The 12,087-nt window shown below is 42.0% G+C and overlaps 1 protein-coding gene across 2 annotated transcripts in view; it reads left to right on the top strand.

The window, feature by feature from the left end:
* LOC108600786 (connectin) overlaps positions 1–12,087 on the top strand; it is a 41,091-nt gene that overhangs the window by 18,617 nt on the left and 10,387 nt on the right. For both annotated transcript variants that reach the window (XM_017988559.1, XM_017988558.1), the window contains exons 2-4: positions 1,137–1,241; positions 6,137–7,147; positions 9,616–9,832. In XM_017988559.1, coding sequence (XP_017844048.1) covers positions 6,170–7,147; positions 9,616–9,832 — 1,195 coding nt within the window. In that variant the 5' untranslated portion in view covers positions 1,137–1,241; positions 6,137–6,169. The remainder of the gene's footprint in view (positions 1–1,136; positions 1,242–6,136; positions 7,148–9,615; positions 9,833–12,087) is intronic.

The raw sequence follows: 12,087 nt of genomic DNA on the forward strand, positions 1-12,087 counted from the left end.
GGCGCAGCAGCAACTGCAATTATTTCATTTCAAAACACAATAGACTCGACTCTGTCTATTTGCCTGCCCCTTGACATTTAAGCTTGCCACACAGTCCAGTCCAGGGAATTGCTGCTCGTCGTCATCAGCAACAGCATGGACAATGGACACGCAGTCGAAATTATGTAGCACGCGTGGAATAAAATAAAACTATTTGAATAACGCCGCGCAACGTTTGACACGCCTCAGGTTCAGCTTCAGCTGCGGCTTCGACTTCAGTTCGCTTCGCCTATGTGTCCTTTTCGAGGTTAACGCCCATGTATACATAACACATGCTCCAGACGCTTTTGTTGTGGTTTTGCTTTAGTTTAGTCGTCGCCTGGGCTGACTGGCCTGGCGTGTTAATAGTTTTCTCTATTTTTTTTTTTTCAACTTTGTGCTTCACAATTACTTGGAAAATTAACGCAATTAGATTTTGGGGTCGCCTTGTTGAGCCACGCCCACTTGCCTTACGCTAGTGACGTTTATATTATCAAAGTGAATTAGCATATTTTGTTTATATTAGCGTAGATTAAATGGAATTAAGAAATTAGTGCGCTATATCTTCAAATAAACTGAGGCTATAAAAAATATGTAAGTTTAGAACTAAACTTTGTTCACTCCGCATTAATAAAATAATTAAAAAAGCAAATACGCTTTACATTTTGCTTGTTTATATATAAATCCAACGTTTGAGAAGTTGAGCAAAAGGGGCTTAATATATTAATGCTTTGTAATCAATCTGAACAAGTGAACGAACCTTAAGATTATGTTTGGTCATTTATTTTGCACACTCTTTTGAATAATTCCGTGGCCTTAAGTTGAGACCCGTGCCCACCTCTAGTCTCAACCGTGTAGCAATGAACAGAGAACTTTCATAGTATGTTTAAGTAGTGATTTGTATATCTTTCTGATTTTGACTAATGGTGCTTTCTATATCTTACGAATCACATAATTGAAGCAACACTTGTTATGGCTCTGAAAGTTCTCAGTATTTATATTAGAAAGTGAAATGACTTATTGAAAGCTAATTATACTAAGTTCACGCATACACATGCGACATAAATATTCATCTCACTCACTCTCTCTTGCTCTCTCTTTTTACTTTTTGCTTGCAGGTGGAAACGCATTAAGTCTCGGTCGAGAAACAAAACTCAGAAGCTGCTGCAGAGACGCGAACGTGACGCGTTTGCTTTTTGTGTGTGCTCAACTTAATCAAAAAGGTGAGTCAGACAGACAAACACATTTGTACACACACACACACACACACACACACACACAGTGATACATTTGTACATTAAGCAAGAGCATTAGTAACCTAGAGCGCAGAACTTAACTAATTAAGTGGGGAGTGGGTGGGGCAAGGGCAAAGCGTAAGCGCATTTGAAATTCACTTTTAAAATCAGCAGCTCAGACAGCTACTGAGCTACAGCATGTGACTGAGACAGCAACAAATAAATAGAGAGAGAGAGCGAGAGACTGTATAATGTTTTATGCAAAATTGTTAAAATATTTGAGAGTCAAGTTAAAAGTTGGCAACTCATTTCCTTCAATTCGTTCAGTGTGTCTAAGTCTGTATTTATGTTTGCTATGCCTTGTGTTTATGTTTGTCTTTTATGAGCATTTTTGCTTAAACTGCAGGAATTTATTATAACAGCCAACGCCAACGCAGGAGCAGGAGCAGGAGCAGATGGAGCAACAACAAAAATAAATGCAAAGCTGCTCAACGAGCATGACAAATTTTCACTTTGCCTTGCCGACTAAAAAGTTGCAGGCAGGCAAAACTTGCAGTCAACGTAATTTTGATGCTGGCCCAAGTGCAAGAAAAAAACCCAAGCATAAGAAGAAGAAGAAGAACGTATAATAATAATAATAATAATAGTGGGGGTTGAGTACTTAGCTCGACTCGAGTCAAGTCCAGCCGCCAGGTGCTGCCAATTTTAGCATTAAGCACCACTGCTGTTTGCCTTCGAGTGGGCGTAGGCAGGGGGGTGTGGCAACTGTTTGGCAGACTGACAAACAAATTGTGTGTGTGCATCACAAGTTAAAGCTCTCGCTCTTCACTTGAGCGCAAAGACCCGCAAACAACAACAAAAGTAAGCAAATGACAAAAAATGTTGCTCTCAAAAAAAAAATAAAGCAGTTGACAGGCAGGCAAAAGTAATATGCAAGGTGGTGCTCAAGTGCAGTGGGGCGTGGCATTGGGGAAGGGGGGTGGGCGCGCGTTTGCATATAACTTTCTTTTAGTTGACTTGTGCTCTCTCTCGCTCTCGCTCTAAAGTAAAATATGTGTCAACAATATGGCGACTTGGCGGGCGAGCGAGCGGGCGACGATGAGCGAAAGTTTTGTGCCGAAACTACTTTTCATTTTATTCCTGCTGACAGGTATGCTAAAAGCCAAAAAAACAGCAACCAAAAAATGAAAAAAACTCGCAGATAGGTAAGAGCAGCTCAAAAAGTAGTCAAAAGTGCAGAGCAGCAGCAACAGCAACAGCAACAACAATTGGCCATAACTGAAAAAGACAAGCACAAAAGTGTGTGTGAAGATTTGTGTGGCAGCTTAGCTTTTAGTGCTGCTGCAAGGTGTGTGGGGCAGGCAGCAGAGGCAGGCAGACAACTCAGCTGACAGCTGGCAATGACTGCTTCGCCTGATAATAACAACAACAGCGAATAGCAACAAAAGGGGTTTAAGCCTTGACAGCCAAAAACTTGGCGCAAATGTCAAATATAAATGGCAAGCAATTTGTGAAATATTTATAGAATGCGACAAATGGCTGACAACAGAAATATTGCCAAAGTAGTTTGTTTGCCTCTCTCTAAATTGAAATATCTTTATAAATTAGCAACAGCGCTCAGCGCTTATTTTTAATTATTTAATATTGATAATGGCACAGCAATTGCATTTACACAATTAAAAGAGTTTTAAATCAGCATTTTGCTCATATGCTCCAGTTATTGATAAAGTAGCTGCTGCTGCTGTTGACAAGTGACAGCGACAGTGACACTGACAATGTGGCAAACTAGTAAAAGACGCAAATCCATTCGAATTGCATTGCAAGTTTTTGCTTCTTTTTGCTTGGCGCTTTGTAAACAATTCAAATGCTACGTTTCAATGAAATGAGCATAAATAAAATACAAGCAAAGCAAAGCAAAGCAGCGCAGAGCAGAGCAGAGCGTTAAAACGTGCCAGCGTCATAACTCGTTTGATTGATGGCCCAGTGGCTTGTTCGGCCATTTGTCAGAAAGGTCCGAGAGCTGGTTATGAGCTGCAGTTGGCTTTTTATTTGCCCCAAAATAAAAACGTAAACGTAACACTAACAGAACGTAACGTAACGTAAACGCTGTCTTGACTTGTCAGCATTGGACCACACACACACACACACACACACACAGAGACACATCCGCAGGATAAACAGAGCGAGTCCGTCAAAGTCAAGCACGTCCGAGTTGTGTGCCGAGCCATGTGTGCCATGTCACAGCTTAAACTTATTCACAGCATAATGTGCGAGTGTGTGTGTGCGAGTGTGTGTGTGGGCCACTGATGATGATGATGAGCACGAGCATGTCATAAACAACTACAACGCCAGCCCCGACATATAAACTTATTGTTGACAAAACCTCATGACAGACACAGCGAAAAAGAGTGAGGGAGAGAGTCGGGGAGAGCGAGTGAGGGAGGCAGACAGACATATTGTTAGGTTGCTGGCACAGCGGAAGTGTCACCATTTGTCAAATAACGAAAATTGAAAACAATTTCCACACGCAAGCAGCAGCAGCAGCAGCAGCGCGGCCGCATTGTCTTCATCAACAGGAGCAGCAGCTTGAGCTTGAGCCTTGAGCCTCGAGCCTCGAGCCTGGGCGCAATGTTATGTTTATATTGAATGCGGCCTGATAAGCAAAGACAGACTGGCAGACAGACAGACAAAAGGAATCGCTTGCTTATGCCGCTGCCTGCTCCTTTTAAAGCCCAAGTAATATTTTCATTGAAGCAGCAGCAGCAGCAGCGAATTTATGTGCAGCACTCGCGCTCATGTTGCTTGAGCTAAGAGCTGCTGTGGCTGCTGCTCCAATTTTCACACACACACACACATGTGCATACTTTAACCCACGAATGAGCGCTAAGGTCTGTGTGGATCTTTTCGATTTTCCGCGCAGAAAAGTGAGCACTGATTGAACTTCGCTGCCTTAATTAAAGCCTAAGAAACTAGAACATCAAGCATTAGCAGTTACGCATTTGCTTTATAAAACAAATATATTAACTATATATTAAACTTCGATTTGTGTGCAATGCTTTGCATTAAATAAAAATTCAATTTGTTCCACAGGTAAAATGTGCTGAGGGTTAAGCTTGTGCCTTGTTGTTTGCCCTACTCACTTTGCCAGTTTAATCGAAATTATCAACAAGAAGACAAATGGGTTAACGTTGTTGCTGCATCAATTTCTATGCTTAAGCAGCGTCTTGTTGTGATTGCTGATTGAGTGAGTTGCACTGAAAGCTTTTCGCGCTTGTTTTAAGCAATGGCAAAGAAAGTTTCGCTTGATAAATGACTTTTGAATGTTCTTAAGCGCAAGTCGCATAAATCTTATGATTTATGCATAATCAACAAATTGATTTTTCTCTCTCTCTCTCTGTCGCTCTCTCTGTCGCTCTTTGAGTAATTGGCTGTGGCTGTCAGCAGAGTTGACTGCATGTGTGTCAATGTTGAGTGCCTTGCAAGCATGAAAATCTAATTACGAACACACACACACACTTGCATATGTATATATTTTTTGATTTGCTGCTTGACAACACACTTAAAAATTCCAAGGCATACATATATAGCAAGATATATAAAGTTAGTCTGGCACCTCAGACGAATGCCAAGCTGCTGGCTCTGGTTTAATTCAAAGCTGCGGCGCTTGTGGTTAACACACATGTCTTAGTTTCATACTTGCTTTGATATTTAAATTGAAGCCAACAAGTGCTTGGCGAACTTTGCTCTGCCTCGAATGCTGTGAGTTAATCCTGGCCCTGCCTGCCTTTGAACCTTGAACTTTTGCTAAACAAATCAAAACACTTAACATGGCGACTGCTTTAAAATATTTCATAACGCAAATCAATGTAATGTAGCCTGTCAATAACTCAAGAGAAGCCTCAACCAGTTTGCAATATTTTATGCAAATCACTGCTCAGCAGCTCTGACATTTGCCAATAACTTATTTACACTTCATTATGCCGCAGCAGCGCAGAATATGCCAAAAGTCTGTGTTGTGACCTTTTAATTTATTTAAAAGCGAAAAAAATACTTATAAGCGCATAATTAGAGAGCACTTTGGCAAATGACACTTGAAATGCAATTGGGCTTGTGTTTCTCTCTCTCTCTCTCTGTCTCTCTCTCTGTTTTTTGTTCTGTTAAGGATGAGCCGAAATTTCATAAAGTCGTTGCCATTGAGCGAACAATCAGCGACAGTGTTGCAGTTATTTATGAGCGCAATAAATTTGTTTATAGCCAAGGGTAGTCCCGGGGGCTGGAGTTGGGTGCTTGAGGTAACCAGCAGAGCGTCAAATGAAGGCAGCGAAAAGCCAGCAGGAGGCCCAACAACAACAACAACAACAACAACAATAGAAAACGGCCGTGTCATGAACTTTTCACTGTCGGCATTTTCATTGAATAAGCCGGAAAATGAGTAAGCAAAAGTCAGCGTGCGAAAGAGACAGAGAGAGAGAGAGAGAGGGGGGCGGCGCACAATGCGTGAATGTGAAATGAAATATGAGCGTTAAGTAAAAAGTTAACAACATTAATTAGCATTTTTATGTGGAACGCTTTAACTTTTGCGAGCTTTTTATGCTTGCGCCAATGAATTAAAAGATGAATTGGCTTTTTCCACAACAAGCGCGCGAGCTAAAATTAAATGAAATTCAAACCAGGCTCGTTTTAATGCTCGAATATTGCATATCGAATATCTGCATATACAATATATATAGCTATATATTGTGTGTTGTTTATTTTATAGTCATAAATTTTCAATCAAAAATCTGTTGCATACTTTGCTGCGCTGCGCGCCCCAACTTTTTATGTCCGCTCTGTGTATATTTTATTAACCTGACCACATTTTGTTGGTTTTATTCTCGTTGCAGACGCACGCAACGTGCGGCAAGTAGCTGCCAAGCATGCCGCATCATCAGCGCCATAAAATGGCGGCATTGTTCAGCCTGGCTCTGCTATTGCTGCTGAGCTGCTGCCTCATCGCACCCGCCGCCGCACGCTCGCGCGATAAGGAAGAGCGTCGCAGTCGTGCCCGGGGCCAGGCGAATGGCTCGGGCGCTGCATCCGCCATGACCAGCAACAATGGCAACTATTACAGCAGCAGCAGCAGCGGCAGCGGCAGCAGCTCAGCGTCCTCAGCTACAGGCCTCTCCGGCTACACTGGACCCATTGACAGCACTGGCTTCTGCATGCGGCGTCGCGACATGAAGCTCATGTGCTACTGCACGCCGGACGAGAACCACATGCCCGTGCAGAAGGCCGAGTGCTGGGTATTCTCGGAGGGACTGCATCAGAACGACACCACCTGGACGCGCTTCTATCAGCAGAAGCGTCTGCGCGAGCTCAAGTTCGTCATACAGAACAATGCGCGCCTGGACTACATACCCACCATGATCATTGAGCCGCTGAAGAATCTGAGCAGCATTGTCATCGAATATTCCCAGGTGGAGATTGTCAAGAGCTACGCGTTTGCCAACTTGCCCTTCCTCGAGCGCATTATACTGAACAACAATCACATTATGGCGCTGGATCAGGACGCCTTTGCCAATCACATTCGCCTGCGTGAGCTCAACCTGGAGCACAATCAGATATTCGAAATGGATCGTTATGCGTTTCGCAATTTGCCGCTCTGCGAGCGACTCTATCTGAACAACAACAACATTAGCACTTTGCACGAAGGACTCTTTGCGGATATGGCGCGTTTAACTTATTTGAACTTGGCGCACAATCAAATCAATGTGCTGACCAGCGAGATCTTCAGAGGCCTGGGCAATCTCAATGTGCTGAAGCTAACGCGCAACAATCTCAACTTTATAGGCGACACAGTCTTTGCCGAGCTCTGGAGTCTCAGCGAGCTGGAGCTGGACGACAATCGCATTGAGGTGAGTCCCGGCTGCATTAATAGCGCATTAATCCAGTGCCGACTATATATCAAGCTATAATAATCTTTCCAGTTTACTTTTTCAATCAATAAATTGGCAATTTGACGCGCGCCTCGCTGCCCCAGTTACAAGTTTATCTCATGGCTTACTCAAGTGGCCATAAATTGTCAGCTAAGGATGTTGTTACTGCTCGGTCCGAGGCAGTAACAAACAACTTTGGCTGGTGTCATAAATTCAATTCGAATGGTTTTGCCTTTGCCTTGTGGTGATTTAAGTGGTCACTCAGCAGTTGCCCTCACGCTGTTTGTGCGCACTAGGCGCTAATATGATAAATAGATGGGTAAATTATGTTTTTGGGTATGCCGCAGGACATGGCTTAATGCGCTTGTGTGTGTGTGTGCTGAGCGAGAAAACAAATGCGTCGCTTGCAAGTTAATCTACTTACAAAAATATTGAATAACAAATCATGAGTATAATGGATTTATGGCCACTCCTTTTTCGCCAGCTGATATGCAAGCCAAGCGAGCTATAAAAATGCTCATGGACACACTTCATGCGTCTGTGTGTGTGTGTGTGTAAAGCGCTGCAAAACTTTTGTCAGCTGAGCTCTCGCTCTCTCCCATATGTGTGTGTGTGTGTAGGCAGCTGTACAAGCTTGTGGGCAATGCGATAAGCTCGAATCCTGGGCCAACATTGTTAGCAGCAACGCCATTCAACACCCAACATCAGCTTCTGTCTCAGCGTCTTTGCTCTGGCTTCACTTTTTTCCATTTTACAAAGTGCTCGCATATCATGTCACACTCAGGCAACTTACATATGTGTCAGGCACACACACATGCACACACACACGCATGTGTGCTGTCAAGTGTTTGCTCAAGTGGCGGGCGCCTCGCCATTGTCATAGTCATAATGATTGGGCTTGTTATCGCCTTCGTGTCGCTTTGTTTCGCTAGCAAGAGTTTTTTTTGGGTTTGGGTCTGTCGCTGGCTCTGGATTTGCCTCTAAAGCAGTGAACATTCCATTATTACGCATATGTTTTGCTTGACTACCAAGAGCAAGAGGAAGCAAAGAAAGCGAAAAATATTCTCTGTCGCTTTCAATAAAAGCAAATTGCGTTGCATGTTTTTTGCTCCGGTTTATGGCATTTCGCTGTCTTCTGCTTCTGCTGTAAGCTCAACGCACTTCATAAATCATTTGGCGCGCTAGAAGGTTTAGCTGGAGCTTTAAGGCAATTGGTCAGCCTTGCATTTAAATTGAATTCAATTTTATTTTGCTGCTTATCACAAGTTTGTTTACGCCGCCAGCAGTCGCCGCCGCCGCCGCCGCCACATACATAACAATTTTTTCTTTATTGGCAACGCCTCATAAAAACACCAAACAGCAAGCAAAAAAGCAGCTCGTCAAACTAACAAAATAGCGCCATAAAATATAAAATATTTCTATATTTTTTTTGTCGTTTTTGTTGTTGTGTCAATCAGCTTGGCAAACAAACGCGAGCTGAGATATGCTCACAGTGCGTATGCTTATTTTTTTTGTACATACGCCCGGCTTCTTTTTTGAAGTAGAACAAATGACAGCACATGTCTCATTGTACTGCTGGCATTTAATATGCATAATTTTTCCATTTCACTAGACAAAGCATATTGAATATTAAATAATGGCTGAGAGACGAAAGCGCAGCGTAGAGAAAACACAACTCAACTTTCACTGCTTGCCGCTCGTTTTGCTTTTCTTGTTGTACTTTGTACACACATTTAATAATATTCAAGACAAACGAAATATTTGCTGCAGCTACATATGTTCTATTTATAAATATCAGTGTGTGTGTGTGTGTGTTGGAGTGGGGGCAGCATATATACATAAATAAATACGCAAACAAACAACAATGGCAATGGCAATGGTAAAACTGTTGAAAAACAGTGGAAACAATACGCACACAAGCAGCATAAAAAATGCTCGCAAATATTTTTCATTTGAGCTTTTTTAAATGTTGGGCACAGACAGTAGATGGGGGGATGAGTGAGTGGGTAGAGAGCAAAAAGTCAACGAAAATTGATATGACAGCTTAAATAAAATTAAAACGAGTTTTATTTGATTTCGAAATAAACGCTTCTAACGAAGACAATTGAACAATTTACGTTGCCCACGGCATTTTTAATAACAACAAAGTCAAATGGAAATTGCTTTTGTATTGTTTTGGGTTTGGTTTTAGTTTGGGCTGCAATCTGATCTATTTTATGTTATTGCGCGTATCCAAGTATCGTTTGCTCTGTTTCTGTTGATTTGCCATTCAATTTAGCCAAGTTAAGTTAGGTGCGTTGCTTCCAGGAACTAACTACTTAACCGTAAAGTACTTTTGTGACAGCATTTATAATGAATTTGATTAAGTTATGGCCACTTGCAGCCAAGTCAAATTTTATGCTTTTACTTTATGCAAACTAACTTTTCTCTCTCTCTGTTAATTACAGCGCATATCGGAGCGTGCTTTGGATGGATTGAACAATTTGAAAACATTAAACTTGCGCAACAATTTGCTGAAGAAAATTGACAATGGCCTGCTGCGGGGCACTCCGGCGCTGCTGTCAATCAATGTGCAGTCGAATAAATTGGAAACGTTAACCTTCTACACGTTCCAGCCAATTATGGACAACTTGGTCAATAGCACCAGCGAGCTGTTGGTGTCAGGTGCGTACCCCCCGAAACTCTGCTTGTTATGCGGACCAACTGACATATTGACATGGACTGTTGGCCAAAAAATCGTTTGGCAACTTTTACATAATTACACATACGCCATGTTGTGCAGCTTTCAGCTAAATGCTGCAAATGAGCTGAGCTCGCTCAGTCATTTTAGCACTGAGGGCCATCAAGTTTTATGCCACCTACTCAGTATATTGTACACACATACACACACAGACAACTATTCTATTTGTATGTGTGTGTTTGTTGGCTTCATTAAGGAAATGTCGTATCGTCATTGCTCAAGTGTGGGCTTCCGTTGACACTTGTGTGTAGCCTAAAGAGCGAAAGCGAGAGCGAGAGCGAGAGAGAGCGTTTTGTTAATTGCGCTTGGCGCTTGAGTCAACCTGAACTCATGCCAGCTGGCTGGCAAACAGGACACAAAACAAAAAAGGACTCAATTAGCCATTAAAGTGCAATTTTGAAAGTGAACAAATGCGACCGACTGTTCGGGTCGTGCCTACCCCCAACACATTTGCTGCACTTGACTTGACTGCAAAACTCATAACAATAAAATATCTGACAACGCCACTAGCAACTGCATTTACTATCTCTATCTCTCTCTGTCTCTCATTGTTTAATTGCGCTGGCTATTAGCGTGTTGATTAGCAACAATTAGGCTGCAAATTAAAGTGAAATATTAAGTGCATACGCGAGTTTCTGTTTCAGTTTCAGTGTCACGACAACATTTGTTTATAGCCCACGCTTATACAAATGAACACAGTTATGTATTAGCAAATGCTATAAATAGTTAGTGGCGCTGTCAAGGCTCTTGGCATGGCCCTAATTTGCTGCTTAACGTTTTTCTTTTGTGGGCTGTATTTTTTACTGCACCTTGAAAGCTGAAAGCTGAAAGCTCGGCTCGTGCAATTTAAGTAATTTCGTATTTTTAGCGCAGCTTGCAATTAGACTTTGACGTAAACGGCTGCGTAATCAGCGACTACAAACAGCCATAACAATTGCTAGCCCCAACCCCCTGGTCCCCTGGTGGCGCAGCAGGGCTGCAGCCATAGCAAAAATTACAAATGAGTTGCAACTTTTGTTGGGCAAACATTTTCGTTAGTGAGCTGAGCTTAAATAATGGACTATGCCAAAAGCTCATACAGTTAATGCGTAGCATTCAAGTAATAACAAGTTTCGTCTCGTTGCTCAAAAGTTAACAAAAATGTTGTTGGCATTTCAAATTAGTTTCCGAATAAAATGAAAGTTATGCTGCCAGCTGAAAAGTATGCTATGAAAATTGCTCAGAAATCTATATGCAGTCGCTGGCTGCATTACTATGGCATTAACTTTTAATTAACAACACTTAAGAAACATGTTTTGCGCCTGCAGCCCTGGCAGCAGTTGCCCTGACACACACACACACACACACACACACACATTTAAATATTTAAACATAGCCTTCAAAGCAGCATTTCTCTTTCATTTAGTCTCGCCATAGTTTTCACACTAACACCAGCACACAGCAGCGCAAATGTCAGTTGCCAATGCAACTTAATTATCGCAAATACAGCCAGACAAACATATATATGCATGTGCATGTGTGTGTGTGAAAATTTTGCTAATGGTTTGCCATTAGCATGACTCATTTAAGCAAGAATTGAACAAAAAATAGGCGACGCTAAACCAACGACGAAGGGCACACATACGACTGAAAGCACATGTGTGTGAGTGTGTGTGTGTGTGTGTGTAAATTGGCTACAAATGACTTCAAATTGCTTTAAACTGCAAAATATTTTTGCATGCCAAATTATAGAAACTTTTTAAATCAACACACACACATATGAATGTGAACTTGGTAAATAAGCTGATTGAAGCGCTTCATTAGTATTTCAAGTTGGCAAATATAAAATTGTTGTATGTTGTATAAATTGAATTTAGCAAACTTTTAGTCTACTAATGAAGCAAACACATCAGCAGCAGCAGCAGCATCAGCATCGCATCAAATGTGCAGTCAAATGGCAAACATTTTTCAAATTAAATGAGCTAAGGCTGCTAAATAATTTATTAAGTCTGTGTGCGAGTGAATTGTGTGCCTGATGTTAGAGCCACAAGCAAGCTTTCAGCACGAAGACTCTTTGCTGCTCAAGTAGTTGGCTAAAAATTTGGCTCAATTTGCCGTATGACAAATTTATAAGCACCTAAAGCGGCTGCAAGTGTTGACGCTGCAGCAGCAGCAGCAGCTTGACGTGTGGCATGCAAGG

Source organism: Drosophila busckii, chromosome 3L (assembly GCF_011750605.1).
Source record: "Drosophila busckii strain San Diego stock center, stock number 13000-0081.31 chromosome 3L, ASM1175060v1, whole genome shotgun sequence".
NCBI lineage: Eukaryota > Metazoa > Arthropoda > Insecta > Diptera > Drosophilidae > Drosophila > Drosophila busckii.